The following is a 24,401-nucleotide window of genomic DNA, read 5'->3' as shown; positions in this document are numbered from 1 at the left end:
ACGCTTTTGAGATTTACTTGAAGCAAAAATTATATGTTTCGGCTGCTGTAATTTAAGTTGAGGTTGAATTTTCTTTTCATGATGTTTATTTGATTAATTTCAACTATGTAAGAGCTCTTTTTATTTTTTAAGGTTCTTAAATCCCCTTTTGGGGTCAATTATCTCTCTTATTAGACAGTTAAGCAAAGTTTGTTTTTAATCTCAACTTGATTTCAGTCTTTTGATTAATCATTGAATGAAACTGATCGGGTTCTTTCAACGTACAGTTATAGTGTTGATATTAATGTTGATAGAGCGGAAGATGTTCTGTTGCACTGGAAATTGCTTTCAGATGCGAAGGACCCTAGAAAACGGCCCGCTTTTAATGTTCGTTTCATGAAGGTACTTGCAAATTATTCCTGGACTTATGTCAAATTACATTTATGTGCATATGCAGCATTCTCAATTCCTCGTTTACTAATACAACAACTACAACAACAACAACAACAACAACATCAAGTCTTTATCCCACTATGTGGGGTCGGCTACATGAATACTTTTTCTTCATTGTGTTATATGAAGAGTCAAAATTTCATTTTAATCTAATAAAAAATGTTATTTCTAATATTTTCTAGCAAAAAAATTTCAGGTCTACCTCTACCTTTCTTAACATAGATCAAATCTAATACATCTACTCTCCTAACTGAGTTATTGAAAAACCAACATTTTATGTGACCAAACCATCTAAGGCGACTCTCCCTAATCTTATATGCCATTGGAGCTACTCCAACCTTTCACGTATATACTCGTTTTGCATTTTGTCTCGAAGAGTAAAGCCACCATCCACTAGATCTATTACTGCTAAAATTACACTTTATATATTTAGTTTTAGATATTCTCAAACGAAAACCTTTAGACTCTAATGTTGACCTCCATAATTCAAGTTTATCTTCAACTCCCTCTCTAGTCTTATCAACTAGAAGAATATCATCAGTAAAAAAGTTTACACCATGATACATCCTCTTGGAAATGTCTAGTAAGAACATCAATGACTATAACAAAAAATATGTGCTTAAAGCTGATCCTTGATGTAATCCAATTGAAATATGAAAATAATTGGTAAAAGAACTTTGTGTTTGAATGCAAGTAACAACTTTTGCATACATATCCTTAATGAGTTGAATATAAGTATTATTAATCTCTTTCTTTTCTAGAGCTTTCCAGAGTATTTCTCTTGAAATTTTATTATATACTTTTTCTAAATCAATAAATATTATATGTAGATTCTTCTTATTATCTCTATACTTCTCCATCAAACCACTCAATAAATGTATAGCTTCCATAGTAGGCCTATCAGCAGGAATCTAAATTGATTTTGAAAAATATTAATATCACATAGTAACCTATGCTCAATAACTCTCTCTCATAATTTTAAAATATGACACATTAACTTAATTTCTTAATTCATACACTCTTGTGCATCACCTTATTTTTAAAAATAGAAATCAACACACTCGGTCTTGACCCATCTGACATTTTTTAGTCTTCAAAATAATATTGAAAAATTTCGTAATCCAAGAAATTCCTTTATCTCATGAGCATTTTTACACTTATTAGAATATTATCAGGTTCAACAGCTTTTCCACTTAAAGCCTCTCTAACTTTGGTTATACAAATACGTCGATAAAAATAAAAAAAAATATTTTCATTTAAGTTGCTATGGTCACTAAAGTCAATCGTATTCTCACAATCTTCATTGAAAAATTTATCAAAATATCTCATCCACTTTTGTTGAATAATCACTTCTAATTAAAGCGCTTTTTAATCTTCATTCTTAATGTACGTTTGATGTGAAACAAGGATTGTTTTTGGAAATTAACAATACTTTGAACTTTAACTTTGCTAATTTTAAACTTATGTTTCACCAAGTTAGATTTATTAGAATTTTTCGTTAAAAGATCAAGTAATAGCGAACAATTATAATTGAGATTAACAAGATACTTGCAAGTAACAACAAAATAAAAAATAAAATTAATGGCGAAGAAACAAAAATCCACAGCGTAACAACGAGAAGTGTTCACCTTGAGTTCCTTCACACTTGCTCTTGCAGATGGGGTTTAACGGAGAAAGGCTAGAAGCAACCCTAAAGACAAGTTGCACGTAAAGTCTTGTTCGCCGGAGAAGTAGCCGGAGGAGGAGACGTTGTGGGTCGGCTGATGATTTGCCAATGTCCCGTGGGTCGTTGCTTGTCAATTGTCTCGGCGAGATGTTAGAGTATGCAGTTGACATAGCTTTCCATTGAATCCTCGTATGTCTTGTCTGGATCGAAGAAAGGAGATATCAAGATGTTGATTTCCCCTTGAGCGTTGTATGCGAATCCGTAGTCGATCTCAGGGTTGGCCATACACCAATGTTAGAATGAAGGAGGGAATTTGTCTTCTCTTATTCGCTCCAAAACTCATGAGATATTTAGGGTTTCCAAGAGAAACAAGGGGAGAGGAGGAGGTGCAGCCAAAGAGAGAGTGGAGATTTGGATTATGTGAGGTTTAGGTTAGGGAAAAACCAAGAAACCTGAAATTAATTTCAGGTTAAGTGATTTTGGAGGGAATTGAATTCGAAATTGATTTCAAATTCAACTAGGGTTAGGGCTTAAAGAAGAAATTCAAAGGAGGTGGACAATAAAGGGGGCCGACGACATTAAGAGAGAGGGAGGAGGGTTTGGGAAGAAAATTAAGAGCTTCCTAATTGAGCTCTCTAATTTAGAAAAAAGAATAATTCAATCAAATCCAATTTAAAATTAAATTGAACTTAGGTTTAAAACTTTCCTAATATAGCTTTTGTTAATTTAGGAAACTATTTGAAATTCAAAATTTGAATTTCAAATTGAGAAACTTTATTTCTCAAATTATTTAGGCTATTTTAGGTAAGTAGTAATGATGATTGAATTCATCATTAAAGGGGAGAGGGGGTTGGGGCCGACTATAGATCTTGGGGGAATAATGGTGGCCGACGATTGGGAATGGGGGGATGGCTAGGGGTCAAAGGGCTAGAGGAAAGTGGAGAGGCGGTCGACGGTTGGGGCAAGGGGGGACTTCTGCTGGTGGCTTGAGGAGGTGTATGGGGCGGCCGATTGGGGAGAAAGAACAAGGGTAAAGAGAAGAAAATAAACCACGGTCACGAACTCTTCCAATGACTGGTGGGTATGGTGCTCACCCTAAACTCGGGCTCTCTCTCTTCTCTAGTGCACACACAAGAAGAAGAAGACAAACATCAAAATTTCATTGAATCATTTATTCATTAACCACAAAAGAAATATATGGGGCTTATATATAACCTCCTACAATGAAAGGAAATAAAAGACGATATTGCCCTTATTCATTAACCATTGCTCGTTATTGTCGTAGAAGTCAATGCTACAGTTTTAGTTGAAGTCGAGCATTGGTGTCAAGTGCCTAGCTTATGTTTTGTAGTTGTAGCTGCCCCCTATCATGGTCCCCAAGTCTTGCTTGTGTTAAAGTTGAAGTTGTGCGCAGGAAGCCATTGCCCATTTATGTTATCGTGGCTAGAGTTGCTCGACTCACTTGTTTCTCATATTTGATTGTCTCTTGCCCTCGTTGGTATAGAAGAAAATGTGGCCATGTTAGGGTATGAGGTACAATTCTTTTCCTCAAATTCCCCTCTCTACCACGCTCCAGTGTCTGTACTATTAGAGGTGTCGGGGCATGTTCGCCTCATATTCGGTTTGTATTGAAATTTTATTTTACTCTTAAATTGAACTTGACGTAGTTTTGAATATTTCTGATGTGTTTTTGGGTGCGTTAGAGTTTTATCCATGTCCTATACAGACACAGATAATTTAGAAGTATTTGTGATTCTTAGTTAATTAATTGCACCGATACAGATACGATGACACAGATACGACACGATACATATACGAAACATGTCAATTCTTAAAAATGCAGGATACGAGTATGGCGCGGATACAACATTATAATATATAAATCATACATAAAAATTAAGAAAATAATCAAAGCGTAATATTAGAATTAAAAAAAAAATGAAAGCAACAACATTTGTAGCATTGTAACTTATAATATCAAAATAAAAGTAAGCATTACATTTTTAGTACAACAACAAAAACGTAAACATAAATTGTCTAGCACATGAAATTTCAACTAGTCAATACAAGGAATGATATGATTAGCTTCTTCAGTGGTTTGTCTTTGAACTTCTATATCATTTTCAATAAATATCATAACTTCCAATTCAGGCTCATTAAGTGAAAGATTAGCAATTTTTAATATTCCCTTATCTTCAAGAGATTCAAAGTCATCTCCAGTAACATCTCACATCCTATTATCTCCTTCAATATAAGGTTGAGTTTTCCTTGATAGAAGCTGAAGGTTTGTAAGCACATAAATTAAATCGCACATAAACTAAATCTTCATCCCGTTGTGGAGTAATTTTATTTCTCTTCGTTGATTGAATGAAAGAGTATGTGCTCCAATTTCTTTTACAACAAGATGAGGATGAAACTTGGCCAAGTAATTTTATGGCGATTGTTTGAAGTAGAGGTGCTAAAGCTCCATGTATCAACCATCATATTTTCGGATCAATTTTTCACCTATCACGCAATGTCTCTTGCTCACCAAAGTCTTCTAAATAACAAAAAAAATTTAGTAAGCTCAATATTGACACTTTTTCTCTCATCATTTGAAAAATAACACTTCAAACATATATTTCTCATATTTAAAATTTTTAAATAATCTTTATGTGGAGAAACTCTTTGAGGATCTTATTGAAGCCATTCTTTACTTGAATATCTTTAAATAATATTTAAAACAAATAGCATTAGATAATTACTAAACGATAAATTATGAATTAATAATGAATAAATGTTGAAATTAACCTGGGATTTAGTGAGTGAGCCAAACAATGTAAAGTTGTGTTACTTTTGCTCCGCCTATCTTCTAGAATAGCATAAATAACATCCCAAAAGCTTGAATTTTCATGAAGTGTCTTCCTCTCATGTTTATATATAAATTATTTTACCTTGATTAGCATTGAATCCCACATCTCATAAATGAGATGTAAACAAGATTTATCCGTATCAGCAACTCTCAACATCTCATAAACTGGATCTGTGAAATTTAAGATGTATTCAATTTCATCTCACCATAAATCATCTAAAAGCTTCTCATTTACATATGTAGCATTTTCAATATTATCTTTCCTATGACATGACCATTTGTCACTGATCACCATAGCTTGAAGTGCATTTTTAATTTTTTTGAATATTCTCAACATCATTATGAGACAAACTGAGTTTTAGCAGTTGCAAGCGTATTCAAATTAGAGAAATCATTTAACATAGAGAGTCTCATTGTGTGATTCATAATAAAATTCCTAATCACAACTGCATCTTCAACAATCATTGTGATCCAATGACATTCATTGTGGGTGATTTCATTTGCTCGGTATTCTTAGCTGCACAAATATTTTTCAAGTCAAGATTAAACGTATGCACAACACATGATGTCCAGAAAATATGATGATAGACTTGCTCCACAAGTATACATGCAGCTCTACAAATAAGTGCATTATCAGTAATGACCTGGATGATGTTTGAAGGCTCCACCATCATGATGACTTCTTTAATTAAATTAGAAATAAAGAACTTATCCTTGTACTGTCCTTCACAGTTTACACCTTTGATAAATATAGGATAACTCTCTACTACAGCCATGAAGTTGATTAGTGGTCGTCTTTGTGGATCCGTCCACCCATCACAAACCAAAGCAACACCTTTTTCCTTCCAAAGTCCTCTGGTAGGCTCTAACAACTTCCCAATATTATTCCTCTCTCTTTGCAACAACTTGGTTCTAATAACATTATATCCTGAAGGCACGTATCCTGCAAGATTATTATTGCATGCATATGTAAAGACATTCTTGTAATGTGGATTCCTTGCTAGGTTAAAAGGAAGTCTATCTGAGTAAAACATTCTAGTTATTTTCCCATCTAATTATTCTCTCATTTGCAAATTAAATGCTTTCTCCAAAGTATTATCTAACAAAATGTTTTCTTCTTTTAAGTTCATATCCCTCAATCATGAAAAACCCTTTATTCACAGTATTATCATCACTTCAAATTGAAGAAGATGATGAAGGATATGATGTATGGGTGCTTGGAAGTGGAATATATTTTGGAAGCTCTTTTCTACTCCTCTGCTTAGCTTCACTAAATTTTCTTTATAATTCAACCACTTGTGATGAGCTTATCTTTGGGCATGCTTTAATTTCATGACCACTAATTTTCAACAAATGAGCTTTTACTATGTAATGTGATATTTTATATGTGGCATTATAGTAATTGCATTTGAATGCAATATTGCCACCTTCTGACGTCTTTCTTATTTTTGTCACATGAGCCCACAGAGGTTTGTTATCTTAAATATTGGTCTCTAATGGACTATCAGCATGCCCAATTCCTCCACCACTAGAGCTCATTATCATACGAAGGATCGACACAAATTATAAGTTCAATTGTTAGAGTGAATGCATATTTGCTGGTTCAGCTGCCCTTTTGCTGCGCTTTAGCTGCCTTTTAGCTGTGCTTTTGCAAATACTCAGTAAATGGGTAGCAAAAGTGCAATTATGAGTGCATATTTCCTGCCCTTTTGCTAAGTATTTGCAAAAGTGCAACAAAAGGGTAGCTAAAACGCAACAAATATTTTGCCATTGAATATTTGCTTCCATTTTGTTGCACTTTTGCAAATACTTAGCAAAATGACAGCAAATATGCAGTCATCATTGCATTTTTGCTGAGTATTTACAAAAACGCAGCAAAAGAGCAGCTGCAGCACAAAAAATAACATACTAATTGAATATTTGTTGTCCTTTTGTTGCGCTTTTGCAAATACTTAGCAAAAGGCAGCAAAAGTGCAATTATGAATGCATGTTTGCTGCCCTTTTGCTAAGTATTTGCAAAAGCGCAGCTAAAGCGCAACAGCTTGCAATTTAACAAGGACTTGATTACGACCAAGAAAACGAACAAAAGAAACTTCCCGTAAATGATTTAACAACATACCTTAGCACTTGAAGCTGAATGCACACGAAAACCAACGAAGGAAACTCCCCGTTGGCTTCACCTCTCGAGTCGCCTTCATTGCTCGCGTCATTGAGCCACTCCGTCGATGAAGGATGATCCTGTCGGCTTCAATGCTCGCGTCCTCAAGCTCTCATTCGACTACAACAAAGAAGACGAACACGCTGTGTGGAAATGGAAATCCTAGCTTGCGGAAATGATTTAAGCCGTGGAAGAACTGAATAGGCATATCGAGTGGCATCGGAAATGAATAGGACAAATCGAGCGGCCTGTCACTTTTTTTCGTTTTTTTAACAGGACATGTGCATCCTTACATGTGTCCCGTTATATTTAAATGTTATTTTAATTGGACACAGCTTTGCTGTGTCCGACACGTATCCGTTCCGTATTGGAGGTGTATCCGTATCCGATACAACATGCCTCATAAATAGGAGTATTGGTGCTACATAGATATAGGGGGATTTACATGCATAACACGTAAACATTTTGATTCACATATTTATCATATAAACTTTATTATTTATAGCATCTGGCGCTTTGTTAACGAATCTTGCTTGATCTTGTAGTGCACGTCGCTAGGCCTGTAGGTTTTGTCTCCTAGTGTGCTCATGTGATAGGACTTCCCCTTCTTCGTCATGTAGGTTTCATTAGTGAATGACTTATTCTGTTCCCATTGACGACCAATTTTTAAGCCCATGCTATGACCTATGACTTGCATCTATTATTTAGCCTTTTAGGTATCATTTATTATTCCGAGTTAGTTTTCTTGATATAAATTTTGGCTTCAACTTGACAACAATTTGTGCTAAACGTAGTTTTATCTGAAGATTTTAAATTATTTTCTAGATATAAATTTATGAAACAGTTGTCAGTACTTGATGAGAAATAATTCGGAATCTGAGGAAAGCACGTGCAGGACACGTTAAATTGTATGAAAGTTGAAACAGAACACAAATAACTACATATGCACCTCAATTTTGGGAACAATTATTACGTCCTATGACCGGACGTAGAGCTACGTTCGGCCGCCAATAACATGTCGCCACGTGCTCTTACTCTTTTCCGCGCGGCCCGATGACTTGACCCGGATCGGAACCCAGGAATGCTATGTTCGCGTATTGCGAGGTATTACTCGGTATTGCTAGGTATTGCTTGGCAATAATGAGAAATATCGCTCTGTGAAGACCAATACCGAGCAATACCGAGTTTTTCTAGAAAAACTCGGTACAACTCAGTATTGCTCGGTATTACTCGGTATTTGCTCGGTATTGCTCGGTATTTGCTCGGTATTGGTTATTGCCGAGCAAAATCGACCAATACCTAGCAATACTGAGCAATACCTAGCAAAATCGAGAAATACCGAGCCATCATGGGTCCGTTCCGGGTCGGGTTGTCGGGGCGCGCGATAAATAGTGAGAACGCGTGGCGCGATTCTACTGGCGGCCGAACGTAGAGCTAGGTCCTGTGACCGGACCAAATAAAAGTTCCAGTTTTGGACATTTTGACGTTCCAACCATTAATGAAGCTTGTTCTGAAGCCATAAATACATATTGAGAGCGTATGGAATGTGCTGTTAACCTACCATGTGAAGTTGGTAGAGGGGCAAGAAAATTTCAGTACAAAGAATGGGAGTAGATGGCAGAATCTATGAAGAGAATTTGCAACTGGTCTTTAGCTGATTTTAGTTTTTTCCTGGTGGATCTGTTTTGAATTGACATGTTTATATGTGGTCCTCTAATCATTCACAATGCTAGGTGTTTTTTCAGGTCAAACAAACAAGTCGTGTCTTTTTCACATGTTTTGAACACAGCTCATGACCTATTCTAACAGTTCAGTCTATCAGTTATCACTATTTTGGTTATTTTGCTTGTTAGTTGCACTCTACTAAAGTCTTTTCAGTTAATTTCTACGGGCTCTTGTAAAATAATTCGTATGAACCTTCCACACTTTTCATGTTTGTAGCAGTTCTTTACTTGCAGTACTGCATATTCCCAACAATTAGTGGAAGAGAGAGAGAGAGAGAGCTGCATTCGAATGATTGAGATCAGAGGATGAGGGTAGATTTGAGATGGTAATAGAGAGGCCAATGGATAAGGTCGAGGGAAGGGATGATACATTCGTGGGAAAGGAAATGGGCAGCTCCTTTTTTTATTAATTTATTTGTAAGTTAGAATGAGTGGAATGCTTGGAAAAGTGGGACACAAGGTGGTAGAATGGAAGTGATGAAGCGGTCAAGCTGAACCTAACCTAGCAAAAATTTTGCACTCCATATATTTATCGGGCATTCTGATTATATTATATCAGACATTTCCTTTTCCTTTTTCATGGTGGTGCCTCGGTCCTGTCAGAGCAGTTTTTCTCTCAACTATTCTCTGTCGTACTGAGTAGCATTTCATGACTGGGGTGGAGTGGAGTGATCAGCAACAGCATTTCAGAGTCTATTTCAATTGGATATGATGATAATGAGCATAAAGGTGAAATGTCAGCAAATTATAGATTTCCACTCTCGAAGTGCCTAAGCTATAAAGTATTCATTTAGTTACACGGAATAAGTTCCAACATTTATTTTATGTGAAGGTTTTAATTGCCATATGTCATATCAGGTTGTTTGATATTGAGTCTCTTCCTTTATTGCCTATGATTGATAGAAATTTTTGATTTTTGGTAGCTATTTTCTGAGTATAAATAGGGATTGTGGGTTTGACTTTGAACCTTGCTCAAAGCTTGAAGAGTTGAATTTGGATGCGGGAAAAACCATCGAAGACAAGGAAGATGGAAGATCCTCCAATGATGCCCTTTCTGCAAGGTTTTTTTAAACCTAAGTGCTCTGTCCAGTTATTTTTTGTCAAGTAACTATTTCTCCCCAGTCATTAACATTTGATACTTTTGCACCACAATTTAACCATATTTTATCCTGATTTATTAGTTTAGTTTTTAAAAGAGATGCATAGTTTGTAGAACTGCCTTTTGTCATGTTGCTAATATTCATAAAAATCCAATGATGTTTCTTTAAACAAATAACATGAAAACCACTGCAACATAAGAATTTATAAAGCATGTTGCTTAATTTCATTGGAGGGGTGGAAGAAAAACTCAGCATAGACAACTTGGAATGATCCATGTACATAGCTTGAATCTAAAAAACACTTAATTTGCCACAAATAATTTGATTCATTCCATGTCAATCATCCAAATGTATATCATGGATGTTAATTTTTCGAAAGGTAAGGGATAAGGCCAATCATTTAGATGCAAATCTAATCCTATCTAATTCCTATAAACTTTAAATTTAAACCTACATTAATCTAAGAGAAGATAACACCTATCAAAGTAATTTAATTTAAAAAATAAATTGAAAAAAGTTAGACATATATATATATATATATAAGTAGGTCTAAAGTAGCTTGAAATGGGGTCTGTTTATATTTATTCTATCTTGGTTTGACTATTTGTAATTGGTTTATTGCTACTTTGAGATTTTGTAGGTTATTTTGGCATGTTTGAAGGTATGTAGTACATCAACTTTTCTACAGGGTAGAGAATTCTCCCTCGAATAGTTATGACTCTTTGTTTTCTAGGTATCAATTAAAGGAGGTCCACCTTTCCATATGACCAATAACTTATGTTCTATATTTTTATCAAACATCACTTCGTCTAAAATAATAGTTTCTACATCCAAGTAGACTGATAAGATTTGATGATTAGATATGTGAAAATAACATATGTAGTAGAAATCCCTCCTATAAAAAAATCAATATGCAATTCTTGAGGTATGAGTGTTCCCTCCTATAAAAGAATCAATAGGCAATTCTTGAGGTATGAGTGTTCCTTGATAATATGATATATCTTTAATGTTTAAAATATGATTAATAAACATATCTTGAAGCAAATCTAAAATATAAGTATTATAATTGATTTCTAAAATACAAGTATCAGAATTAATTTCTTATTAATTTTGAAAGGATCATAAGCTATTGCATACAATTTCTTATGTCTACTTTGCGTGTATCATTTGGGATGTATTGAAAATTTGAAATGACATGGTCACCTTGTCATCCTCTCTAGCACTTCTCTTAATATTGACAAATTGAAATATTTCTCATTATAAAATTCAATCTATTCTTTAATCTCGTCATATAAAACATGTATATGTTTTTGCAAATTACAGCAGAATTAGAATATGTATGCGGTGGTAAAGGATCAAGATCTATAGGCCTTTTAGGGTTCAATCCTTGAACAATTTCAATCAATGTTTTACCCATAAATTTTCCTATACTTCTATTGTAAGCAAATTGTACAGTAAGAAGATTTAGATCACGAATACATATAATTTTCTTCAGTTAAACATATTAATAGATTTCAGGACTTTTATCTACAACCTCAGGTTAACCATTTCTTTGAGGGGGAAAATTGAATTTAAGGGTAGTTCCTGACAATTTTATAAATTGTGTTAGAAATAAGAAACAAGTGGACATCTCTATAATATATTAAGGTCTTCGGTAAATCATGTAAAATAATTATTTTTTTTAAGAAATATTTTGCCACGTAATGTGAAAAAATAATCTTGGAGTATGGAATGAAGTCGATCATTTAAGAGAATCTATTTGCTACCATCATGACTATCCTTGATAATCCCTCCCAATTGAATACATAAATAAATTAACCCAATGAGTTGAAGGGCTAGGAAGAGAAGTGTATATGCTAACACATTGTTTAACAATCTTTTCCATTGGCTTGCATGACATTGAATGATAATCCATGCAATCTCCTTTTCTTGAAGAGAAGTGTATATGCCAACACATTGTTTAACAATCTTTCCCACTTGGCCTGCATGACATCGAATGACAATCCTAGCAATTTCCTTTCTTAAGGAAGTCTGGTTGTTCCCTGGTGCTGCATGTTCTGATAGAAAGCACAGTGATGCGAAAGAACACGGGTAACATGGACATCACATAGAAGAAATACTTTAGTACCAATGCCATGCATACTCTAGAATACCGAGTCTTTCATATTGATTCTGCTTAATAGCCAACGCTATGGAAGTTATATAAGAAACAAATACGTATAATAAATTATGCAAACAATTATGTTATCATTATGCTTATAAATTTATACCTTGGGGCTCAGGGCATTTTCTTTTCAGAAAGTGTGTTGCTTATTTACGTAATTAATGTCAATGGTTGGCTACCTATAGTCTGGCACTAAACTAGCAACTCTTAAACGGATACAAGATATGAATCTACAATTCCCAAGGACTTGCAGGGAGGGTACCTTTTTAAAATGATTGTACTTTATAGGATAATTATGGACATTATGTCAATCATGATATGAACTGTCCTTAAAAGCTTAAGTGGAATCAACTGTTTGTTTCTCCTAAGATGGGTGTTTTCCATACCATGTTAACTATTTTGTTAGAAAATTGTCCTGAATATATCCGCACCTGACAATGTTTAACTAGTTCATTGAGGATTTTTCTGCTGCTGGAACTATTTACTAGATATATTTTGTCACTGATTGCTTTGCAGGGATGATGGGCGATATACTCCTATCCATGAGATAATATTTTCCACAGTTGACAAGCCAAAGCTGCTTAGTCGGGTTGGTGCAGAAATACTTGCCTAGCTTTTTTCGCTTTATAAACGCTATTAATGTTAAGTTGAACTTATTCAATTAGCTATTCATAATATATTTTTCTTATCTATACCAGTGGACTTACTTCTGCCCCTTCACAAATGGGTCAATAGTAGTCAAGGCAGAACTTACTGTAAAATCCTCTTAAAGTAACAAAATAAATTTCATATCTGTTCATGCTCTTTAACTTGCATTTTTTGTACTAATTTGGAAAAAAGTTCAATTTTATTTGCATTATTATAGATTTTTCATGACTGATAAGAATCAAGGCTTCTGAATTGGAAATTTTTTTTTGGCTAAATCATAATATAGTCTATGCAGTAGAGTAGTAGACAGTTAGACAATGTCACAGGCTATCTTCATTTGCCATTTATGTGTTATGTAGCTTCAAAGGGATTACTCATTATATTTTTAGTGGTCCTTGATCTGTCGTCCCCTTACCTATAGGGATGGATTAGTTACATGTAAATTTTTGACGCCACTAAGTGTTACTCATTACGTAGCAAAAAGATGGTGAAGTAGGCTAAAAGTTATCACTAGTGTATATTGAATGCATCTACTTTACTAGGAGCCACAAACGGTACTGCTTTACGATCAAACCATCCCTTGCAAATATTCTCTGCTCCAATTAGATTTATTGCTTTATGTTGTTCCTTTTTTAAGTGCTATGTTGGGTCTATGGTTAAAATTGTGTACTTCGAACAATCTATCTATTCATTACCTTATTTTTTTTCCTTTTTCTAGTTTATATATAGATACATGTATAAATACTAACATACATATGTGGGTGGACTTTCCTGACCATGAACTTTTAGACTATGGCCTTCAATTATGTGATGAAGAATTTCTGTTGTTTTTAACATCATTAAAATTAGGGCTATGTCTTATTTATTGCATTTAAAGATCATTTAATCATCCACGACTTGACAAGGGTTGAGAATTTCTTGATAAATGGTTTCATAAAAATGAGAGAAGGTTTGTGATTTTTCTACTTAAGATTCTTTTGAAGTAATTGGAACTTGTTAAATGGGTTGTTCATGTTTAGACCTTATTTATTTATTTCAGTTGCTGAAATACATAAATAAAAGTGAAGTTCTTATGCAAACTCCTATAACCCAAATCGTGTTTGTGATTTTAAATATAGGCTCAATGGAGGGATGATTCATCTTATAAATTCATTAAACTTGAAGGATAAGTTGCTTTCATTTCTTAGATGAAAAAGGGCGATACAATTTTTGTTTGAAGATTATGACAAGCAATGACTTCAAAACAAACTTTGATGTAGTACATTTTAGGAACTAAAGTTTCCTAATGCAGATCTATGATGAGATGCATAAAAAAATGCGCGCCTATTCAAGTTTTTGTTCACAAACTATTAATTTTGATAGCCTATCATTTCTTTATATGAAAATTGAAAATATGAAGAAATATGATAAAATGACATTTAGTAACTGTCAATTAAAAATATAGAGTAGAAAATTGGAATCATGAAAACTATACAATCTAATGAAACTCCCTCTAAAGTAAAAAACAGGATAATGCCATTTTAGCAAAACTCAATCAAGTTTATGAATAAATAAAAATAATTAAATAATAGAAACATGCCACCAAATAGTAAGATTGAATACTCATGTTGGTACAAGGAGATAAATTTCCTTAGAAAATTTCAATCTTCATTTGCTCTATAAGAGAAGGCTAGGAGATACATCTCACTATAAATTTCTTGAATCAAAAGTAGAATCAGAATATTAATTTTTACTGCCTCTAACGTCCATATTCATAAACACAAAGCCTTCCTCAATTTGCAATTAAAAAAGAGGAACATAAGTTAAAAACACGATTTAAATGCAAAATCATGTAACGAAAGCCATGAAGTGGGAGCCGAAGAAGAGGGAATTTAAAGTTTTATGATAAAGAAAATCACAAGGAGTTGAAACAAAGGGCAACAAAAAATCCTTATTTAACCTCTCTAGCGAATTGTATGCTAATTCTTCCATAATTTCTTATATATGACTTTTTATGAAACAAGTAATGGTGATAACCATATTTATTTGTAAATAATATTTGGCAACTTGATTTGTAAACTCAGCAAAATGTTAAGACAAGCTATTCACCTTGTTTAAAGTTTTTAACTGATTATAAAAGTTGGGCTGTATAATTATTGAATGACAAATATTATTATTTTTAGTTTATGTTTATATCATTCCATGTAGATTTTATTTTACTTGCAGCACTTTGCCAGAATACTTGTGCATGTTGTATTAGTTTTGTTTTCGCAAATTCATTTTTTTTTCACAAATCAAAATATTGTATTCTTCAATAAAAGAAAAAAAAATCAAGTTATCTATTCAAACTGAAAATCCAGATGACACCTTCCATAGAATTTAGGAATATAATTTTGAACCTTACAATAGTTTTTTTGAATTTATGAATAACCAAAGCTTAATTAATTTTGTTTGATGCCATCTTTGATTGTTTTGTTGATTGACTCAGTATATCACGTTTCTAAAAGATATTGTAGTGAATCCTGGCTGTAATACGGTATTTGTCACAATATGGTGTAAGGTTTATGGTTTTTTAATGCAAATTTACATGAGATGCACAAAATTACTCAACACTTCTTCAAAGGTTTTTTTGCTAACCTTAATTTTGACAATTATGAATTTCCTTTAGTTGAATGTTGAAAATATGAAAAAATTCGATACAAATGATAGTTTAATAGCTTTCAATCAGAAACAACACAGAAAATGAAAGCATGAAATTGATACAATCTATTGAAACTCATGCAACTGTTACAAGCCACATTGTACTATTTTGGCAACACTCAATCACACGTTTTAACCAATAATTAGAAATTTGAGAAAATGAAATGCAAGTGCTTGAAAAATAGTAAAAATCAAGCCTCAAACTTATATAAAGAGAATTTTCCCTTGGAAATCTTCGATCTTTAATTGCACTAGGAGAAGGATGGGAGGAATTACATCAAACCAAAAATTTATTGAATCAAAGTATAATTGATGAAGACATCGACAGACGCTATCGACATGTTTATCGCCGGCGAAACCGCAGATCGACGGCCTCGATTCAGCGCCTCTACTTTTGATTCTGATGTCATGATGTATTATTTAGTATTTTCAGTTTTTCCATTTGTACCCCTGTGGGGAGTTGCTTTGTTATTGTAGCCCAGAGGGCAATTTCGTACTTTTTTTTTTTTATGAGTTGAGGCCTATATATAGTGGTCTCATGTGTTGTATGAGGTTAATGAATATTTTGAATGAAATTTAGTTTGTTATCTTTTTCTACTTCTTCTTGTGGAGAGCTAGAGAGGAGAACGAGAGCCCAAGGTGCGGGCGAAAAGCAATACCCGCCAGTCATTGGAATAGTCCGTGACTCGTGGTCTACCTCCACCATCCCGATCCCCTTCCTCTTCCCAACCCGCCGGCCCTAGCCCACCTTTGGCCGCCGACCACCCCACCTCCTCCACCCACTCCTAAGCACGTCCACCGTCGGCCTCCTCCCACTCTCCCCTTCTTGTTCGAATTTTGAAATTACTTGAATTCAAAGTTTCCAAATTTGGCGAAGTCAAATATGGAAAGTTTTCGAATTCAAAATTCGAATGAAACCTAGTTGGAGGAGTCTTTAATCATGAGAAGCTTATTTAACAATGAAAATAATCACTATTATGAATTTACAGTTAGATAATAAGTGTTTTGTAGTATTCCATATGATTCATGTGAAGTTTGCTAACACTAGTTTTTATTTTCTGGTGAAAAAATTCTGATAAACTATATTTCCATTATTTACTTAGTTGCGTAATTGAATTTCTCATTACTTGATATCCTTTCCTTGGAAGCTGATCATGGTTTTACTTACCTTTAGATCTGCCTAATTCTTAGGTTGTTAACTCTTTTTATAAAGAAATTTACATAACCTCTGTGTGTGTGTTTCCAAACATTTTTCAGTTAGAAGCTACTAACTATGCTTAACCATGCTATTCTCTCCTAGTTGTCTGCTTTGCTATCTGATCTTGGCCTAAACATCCGTGAAGCTCATGTTTTCTCAACAACTGATGGCTATTCATTAGATGTATTTGTTGTTGACGGATGGCCTGATGAAGTAAGTCTCCTTTCTATAGTTGTATGAATGGTTACTTGCTGCATATGTTAAATAGTAGCTTTTAGTATTTTATTTGGCCTTATTTTGTTGAAGAATGTCACAATCAGCTCTTTTATGATGAATTTATTTGTTTTGGGTAGTTTAACTGTTGGGCAATTCATCCGTGAAATGTTTGAGCATGGGTACAAGGGTAATCCATTTTCAATGTGTACTTTAAATGCTTAATTGAATGATGCATGGGAAGTTTCTTTATTTTTGGTATTTAAAATTGAAAAACATAAAAGATCTTTAAGACAAAAATTTACTTTTTAAGTATGCGTCAAACTGAATGGGCATTTCTCTTTGTTGTTATGCAAGCTTTATATGATTCTTCTTTTTTATTTGAGTTCATGAATTTTAGATTTCCTACTTTTTGAATTTTGCAAAATCATGAACAAGATTTGCATTATTGGGCAAGGAAAATTGTCTCAATTTCAAAATTGCCCAAATCGATACAATTTTATTCAAAAAGATGCAAGATATTCTTGAATACTTTACACCCTCTTGATATGCCTAGAGCATCTGGGGTTATTGGAAGAGAGATGCTCTTCAAATGACAACAGAAGGTTGAAAGAAGCACATTGGTGAGAGCCCAAACACATAATACTACAACCTTACTTGAAATGTCAAACTTACACAAGGTATCCCTACAAAAAGACTGTTACATTCTATTTTCATGAAGAGATGGCCTTTCTATTAAAAAATGAAGGTATCCCTACAAATAATCTCAAAGCAAAATATATTCATGGATACAGAGGGAAAAAGATGTAATTTGGATGCATCTTAGTTTAGGGGAGTTTTTTAATGTAATGTCAGTTCATTGGTTGTGCTAGAATATCTAGCCTACCAACTTAATGATCATCCATCTTATTTTAAGGTTAGTAGAATCTTTTACTAATGACCTGTGGACTCAGAAAATTGGGGCAACTTATTTTTTTCTGCAGTACAGAATTGCACCACCACAGACTATGTAAATGTTTTTATTATCAACCTTGCTAGTACCTTATTGGCGTACTACAGAATTGGAACAAGCCCTAATTTGATTCCATAATTTCCTTGTATAGTTTTTTATCTTATTCTCTATAAGTATCAGATCGGTTCAGGTCCATAGTAATTAGCCAGACGGTGCATTTTTCATGTAGTCATAAACATCAAAGCATTTAAAACAATCATTGTTAATGTGATCCTATGTTCAAGAGAAACTAATTCTTTATTTTAAATGGTACTCTCAGGAAACTGACGGTCTGCAAGAGAGGCTTAAGACAGCAATTTTAAACTTTGAGGTATATGTTTTTGAGAATATTGAATTCATTCAATTTACTTGTTGCGATTAAGCTGTTACATATGATGGTTTGGACTTCTTCTACCAGCTTTCGTTGCGACTTCCTAACTTCTTTGTTGTTGAGGGTTTCCATCCTTTTCTTCTTTATAGGTTGTTCTCGCTAATTCCTTCTCCAGCAATCTGTCCTCGTTATATATATATATATATATAGTGACTTTCTAGCTTGTTTGTCGTCCAGTTTTTTATGGGATTTGGGGTAGAGATGATGGTTTGGAATTTTAAAGTTATTAATATTATTTGTATTAATTAAATAAGATTAATTTAATTTTATTTAAATTTATTTTAACAACTAATTTTATTCAATTAAAAGAAAATTAATTTAAATAAATCATTTTTTGTGATTTAATTAAGTTAAATAGAATATATTTTGTTTAATTAGTTTTATAAACAACTAATAAATGATTAATGAGGATGCGTATAAATATAAGAAATAATAAATACATAATTTGTATAAATTAATATAAAGAGTTTAAAGTTTTTTTATCATCATTTCATTTATTTCGGTCAAATATATTAAATAACAGACTTGTTATTTTAAGTTATTGTATAGGTTAAACTGCACAAATAATATAAGAAATATAACTTCACACACTTGCAGTATCTAGAATACCTTCAATTTTAACTTTTGGCATTAACTTTAACCATGAATTTCGGCCTTGAGATCATTTTTGATTAATTTTCAATAATCAAGGGATCAAATTAGAGCGTTGTGATACTCTATGACTAAATTGACAATTTACTAATAGTGAGCGGGCTTTTCCTCCATATATATTGTATTGTAATATAGTAAAGTTGGTACTTATATATAGTGTATGTTCATTGATAGCATAATGAAAGATGGAAAGATCTCTCCTCTTCAGGTGAGTAACTGCTCTCTGTAGCAGTTTGTTATGAGAGGTGATGTAAGTATATTCATTTTGTAGATTTTCCTGGCTAATATTTGCATTTCTGTAATCTTTTCTGTAGTGCCATTTTTATTTCCAAAAAAGGCACCAAGGGTGGAATAAGCACACTAATCTTCATTATGCTAAATTTAACTTTCAGGCCATAAAACTCTATCAATTAAAGTTAAGAGCAACCACCCATAGCTCATACGCCACTAAAAATGGTGGTTTTGAAATTCTCCATATCCAAAATTTTCTGCGGACTGGCAAGATCCCCTGTTACGTAAAAACCAGAAGACTATGACATGATAATAATTTATTTACTTGTTGAAATGATGAATTTTGAAGAACATCCACTATTGATGTTATTACATGCTGCTTGACTTTTTTCCTTTGCTTATGATTATGGTTAGGTTTCTTTATTGGTGATAGGAATAGTGAGCAATCCCATTTGTATTTTTGCAAATTTTATAGGGTTCATCAGTAAATGCTATTCAATATAGTGATTGGGAAATAGATAGAAGTTTGTTGAAGATTGGAGACAAGATTGGATCCGGATCTTCTGGTGATTTGTAAGTAAAATACCACTCATTATTCTATTTTAGGAATTTTTACAATAAAATAACCTATTCCTTGATCCAAAGATATCGTGGGAGTTACCTTGATCAGGATGTTGCCATAAAGGTTTTACGATCCGAGCATCTGAATGAGACCATGAGAGTTGAATTTGCACAAGAATTAATGATACTAAGGTGAGATTTGTAGCATTATTTATGAAATGAATTATTAAATTATGTGAATTTGGATATTAAAATCATCATGAATCCCACATTTAACATTTGTTAAAATACTATCTCACTTTCATCCAAATTATGCCTAATACTTGGTTATCTGATATGTTTACCCCGGATGCTTTGCCTTTGCTTTAGTACCAAATCGATTTATACTAAATTTCTGGTGTGTATTATGCCTTTCAGGGAAGTTCAGCACAAAAATGTTGTGCGTTTTGTCGGTGCATGCTCAAATCCGCCACACTTTTGCATTATTACTGGTATTTTTTTTGTCGTGCCTAATACTATTGTCTATTGGGATAAATATCTTAATGCCGTGATGTACTTTTGTAACGGGCATATTTATCTTTTTTATCTGAGGCACTCTTGTAACTGAAGGATATATAACTGGCTGGATGGGCATCTTAAATCATTCTTGCTTTCTTGTACTTGAAATGGATTTATTGGTTACTTCTGTAGGGTATCTTGTAAGTATTGCTAGATTTTACTATTATGATTTTTTTATTAGCAGGGAAGGATATTTTGATTTGGTTTTATTTTACTAAGATTTGTAGTGTGTTCAAATCTTTGTTATAAAACATCTTTATTTGAAACATGAACCATGAACTAGTAGTGTAAAAATCATACGGACTTAACTAGAGTTTATTAGCACGTTAAGCATTAAGGGGAGTGCTGCCTTAGTCCATAGAGCTTGAGATCCGTATGAATGCATCTATTAATTAGTTATTCCGCCAAATTACATCATACAAACCAATATATTAATATCATCTCTTGCCTTTTGGCTCTCAATTTTTATCCAGATATGTTCTATTTTGCAAGTCATCCTTTGATTTTTTTCATGTAAATAGCATACTGCCTGCCCTGTCTTTTTTCTCACTTAATCCCATATTCAGAATAGCTCATCTTGGTCAGACACTCATGAAACATGCCACACATTGCTAACCTAAACATTTTTCCAAAACTATGCCATCCCTTGCACTTGCCCGTAAATGTAAGTTCCTGACATTGTACCTTAAATTAAGGGTCAAGTTCTGCTGCAATGTAAATTATCAATGCTTCCAGAATATTTGCCACATTTAACCTTCATCCATGAACCATATTTCTTTCATTAAGATCCATATATTTTTTACATTATTGAAGAAGGCATCAAGCATCAGTACTTTCATAAGATTTTTTCCATTCTTGAAGATGACATCGAGCTTTAGTAATTTCATAATAGGAAATATTTCATTTAACTTAAATTGAGCCAAAATTCTTGCAAGTGAGTTAACATAAATACTTTTTTACGGAAGTCACTCGTTTTTACATTTTTCATATTACTAACAAGAGAAATTCCACTAAGTCTTTCAACTGGTCTCATTTTGCAGCTTGTTTTTAAATTTCTGTTTTTATTATCAAATTCATTCTTGTTTCATTTTCGCTGTAGTATTTGGCAAATTTTGACTTCATTTTGTGTCGGTCATACTATTGTACCCATCTTCCTTTCAATGCTACCTTCTTTTTATCAAAATTAAACTTCATGTTTTGATCTATAGTTCTCACTTTTGGTTCCATATCTTCTTGCTAATCTTCAGGGTCTTGAAACTTAGTAACATGTATAAGCATTTGATGTGGCATGCGGTGTGTCATGAATCATGAAGTTTATGTAAATGCTTATGGAAAATAAAACTTATACATTTCTTAAATAACAATGAAGCATAATTCAATTGTCATTTACATGCGATGTGGCTTGGAGGTTACAATTCAAGCCAATGAAACTACTTTTGATGTAGATGTCTTGTTGGTGTAGGGTTTTTAATAATAATTTTGCATGAGATGCAATATCTCGAGCTACAAACACAATTTGTAGGACACAAGCTTTTATTTTTATATAATTATGGACTACTTTGATGAAAAGTAAATATATAGTTATAGTCAATCAGATAAAAACTCAATGGCCTTTTACTTATAATTAATAACAATAATAAGAATAAAAAAAAATGACGCACATGATTAATGTTCACACACTTGATAGCAATCTAGATTATATAAAATCTGTCTAAACACAATTACTTTGAAATTAATGATCTTAGAAGAAGAGAAAGGTTAAGAACATATTCACTAAGCTTCATGCTTGTACAAGAAGACAACCTCTCTGGAAATATTCTGAGTCTTTCTTGATAAGGAATTGAATTTTGGAAATAGTATTAATTTCTCGACCAACTTAATTTTTTCGGCCTTTAATATGTTTGATACATGCCTCAGAGCTCTATTTATAATTAAAAAATCAATTGAATTTTTTTTCCATCAATTACATAGGAATCACATAAGAGTTATTGACATGGGAACATAGGCTAATCACATGGAAAGCCACTGGATGCTGGGATTGCAATATAGAGTACCTATGGAAATCACATTGAAGTTGGAAATCTTTCAACAAAAATAGTTTATGATCCGTAGATAAAGTTCTGGACTTCGCAGAAAAGAAGAAAGCTGAATGTAGCACCAGGAGGTCATTGAGTAGAGGTCACAGAAGCCAAAATTTGAGACAATAGGGGAATCGTCTTGATAATATAGCTTTCTTGGAAATAGTTGCATAAGGCTTCAGGTACAGATCACCAAAGAACTTTCTTGATAGGATAATATTTTGGCATGTACATAAACTACTAATTAATATTCAAAATAATAAAATTAATAAATTAATGTTCAAATACAAGTTTAACTTTCTAATTGATCATTGTAGCACGAACATTTAATTTTTTTTATTCTTGCAAGCTTTGAATTTTGCATCTATCTCTACCCAATGCAAGGTTAAATTTTGTGTACTTTAAGCCCTCTGTAGATCCTGCATGATGTAAAATAAGGTCTAGGGTTCATTAATGCAAGGTAGGATAAGATGCATAATGAAAACACAAAAAGCCATAATTTGCAGGTTATCAACTTTTAACTTAGCAAAGATTAGTCAAATAGCAAACATGCTTGTTTATTCCAAATAATAATTTAATAGTTATGAAAAGCTAAAATTTCACAAAAAAATTTAAGAGCAAATATAAAATTTAGCAATGATGAAGGTTAATGTTCTAAAATGAAAAATTGCATGTATCAAATTTGAGAAAATTTCAATCACATACATGCCAATTACAGAAAAAAAAAGGAAAGACATCACTAAAGTGTTAATCTGAGCTTCACATCGATGCAAGGAATATCATCCCCTAGAAGTTGTCGTCAAGAGTTATGAGGTCTTGAAAGTATTTAGGTGGAACGACACAAGTATTGAGAGAAAATTGAATTTTATTTCAACATACCATACTCTATTCTCTATTCTTTTGCTTGCCTAATACAACATCTTTTAATCCACATAACATTATATTCAATTTCAAAGTTTGGTCTTATTTGAAAGTGATACGCCCTAGGGTTCCCAAGTTTGAGTTTGCCCTAATGCTCCTTCAAAGAAAAGATTTCTCCACCAAATCTAAGAAAAATAAACACAAGAGGGATGAGAGGAAGAACAAGAACCTTTGCATTAGAAATCCAAAAGAAACAAGATACAATTTGTCCACTTCGAGAAGGACAAGGTCTCCCACTACAAACCCTAGAAAACTTAGAGAAAGGAACTAAGGTGGCTAAGAGAAAACTCAATTCTTGCATAACTCTAGAAATCCCCCCTTAATCCCTACTTATAGCAATCAAAAGACCAAACCAAACCCACTAGTGGGCTGCCCAAGCTGAACCGCCCAGCTCAGGCCTGACCCGAGCCAAACCGGTCCAGAAATGGACCGGTTCCGCTCAAGCCGACCCCCCCGCTCCGCTCCGCGTCAAGCCTCGCGCCCGTGTCTCCATCGGCGGATCGGCCCGCGCGGTCTCCTTCCCGGCCGATGCCGCGTGTTCCGGGGTCGCCGGCTCTTCCTCTGCCGGTCTGCGGCGGCCTGCACGGCTCCTCCTCTGCCGGTCGGCGGCGGTCCGCATCAATACTCCCTCCTTTAAAATTAACCTTGTCCTCAAGGTTAAAGAATGTAGATTCCTTGGTGGTCGGAAACCCACAAAGGCTAGGGTCACCCTGTAGTGCCACCCTCCGACCATTACTCTTGTATTTAACCAGCAACTTCTCCCAATTGACCTCCATGTCTCCTAAAGACTGAAGCCACTGCATACCCAAGATGACGTCGGCGTTTTCCAGATCAATCAGCAAAAAATCTTGAGTAATTACCTCCCCTTGCAAGATAACAGTGACTCCCTTGCATTTCCCATAAATACGGGCCTTCTGTCCTGTGCATATGGTCACCTCTACCTCTTTGCTTGTTATCACCTTTTCCATTCCCCCAAATCTCTCCTCTAGGGATGAGAATTTTCCTTCCAACGACGAAAGCTTCTCTCCCACTTCCTCCTTCAATTGGCTCATCTCCCCTCCCAAAACTTCTACCTTCTTTGATGCCATGCCGTCTAGGATCGAGAGCTCTGATACCAACTTGATACGCCCTAGGGTTCCCAAGTTGGGTTTGCCCTAATGCTCCTTCAAAGAAAAGATTTCTCCTC

General features: G+C 33.9%; 1 protein-coding gene across 1 annotated transcript in view; it reads left to right on the top strand.

Annotated features, from left to right (window-relative positions):
• Positions 1 to 24,401, top strand: part of LOC110102630 (serine/threonine-protein kinase STY46) — a 58,429-nt gene that overhangs the window by 905 nt on the left and 33,123 nt on the right. The window contains exons 2-9 of the mRNA XM_020831056.2: positions 267 to 381; positions 9,810 to 9,892; positions 12,612 to 12,684; positions 16,723 to 16,833; positions 18,105 to 18,155; positions 19,573 to 19,670; positions 19,743 to 19,850; positions 20,076 to 20,149. Coding sequence (XP_020686715.1) covers positions 267 to 381; positions 9,810 to 9,892; positions 12,612 to 12,684; positions 16,723 to 16,833; positions 18,105 to 18,155; positions 19,573 to 19,670; positions 19,743 to 19,850; positions 20,076 to 20,149 — 713 coding nt within the window. The remainder of the gene's footprint in view (positions 1 to 266; positions 382 to 9,809; positions 9,893 to 12,611; positions 12,685 to 16,722; positions 16,834 to 18,104; positions 18,156 to 19,572; positions 19,671 to 19,742; positions 19,851 to 20,075; positions 20,150 to 24,401) is intronic.

Source organism: Dendrobium catenatum, unplaced genomic scaffold (assembly GCF_001605985.2).
Source record: "Dendrobium catenatum unplaced genomic scaffold, ASM160598v2 fragScaff_scaffold_1117, whole genome shotgun sequence".
In the NCBI taxonomy this organism is placed as follows: Eukaryota; Viridiplantae; Streptophyta; class Magnoliopsida; order Asparagales; family Orchidaceae; genus Dendrobium; species Dendrobium catenatum.
The sequence above is the reverse complement of the archived record's forward strand: the minus strand, read 5'-3'. Positions and strand labels throughout refer to the sequence as shown.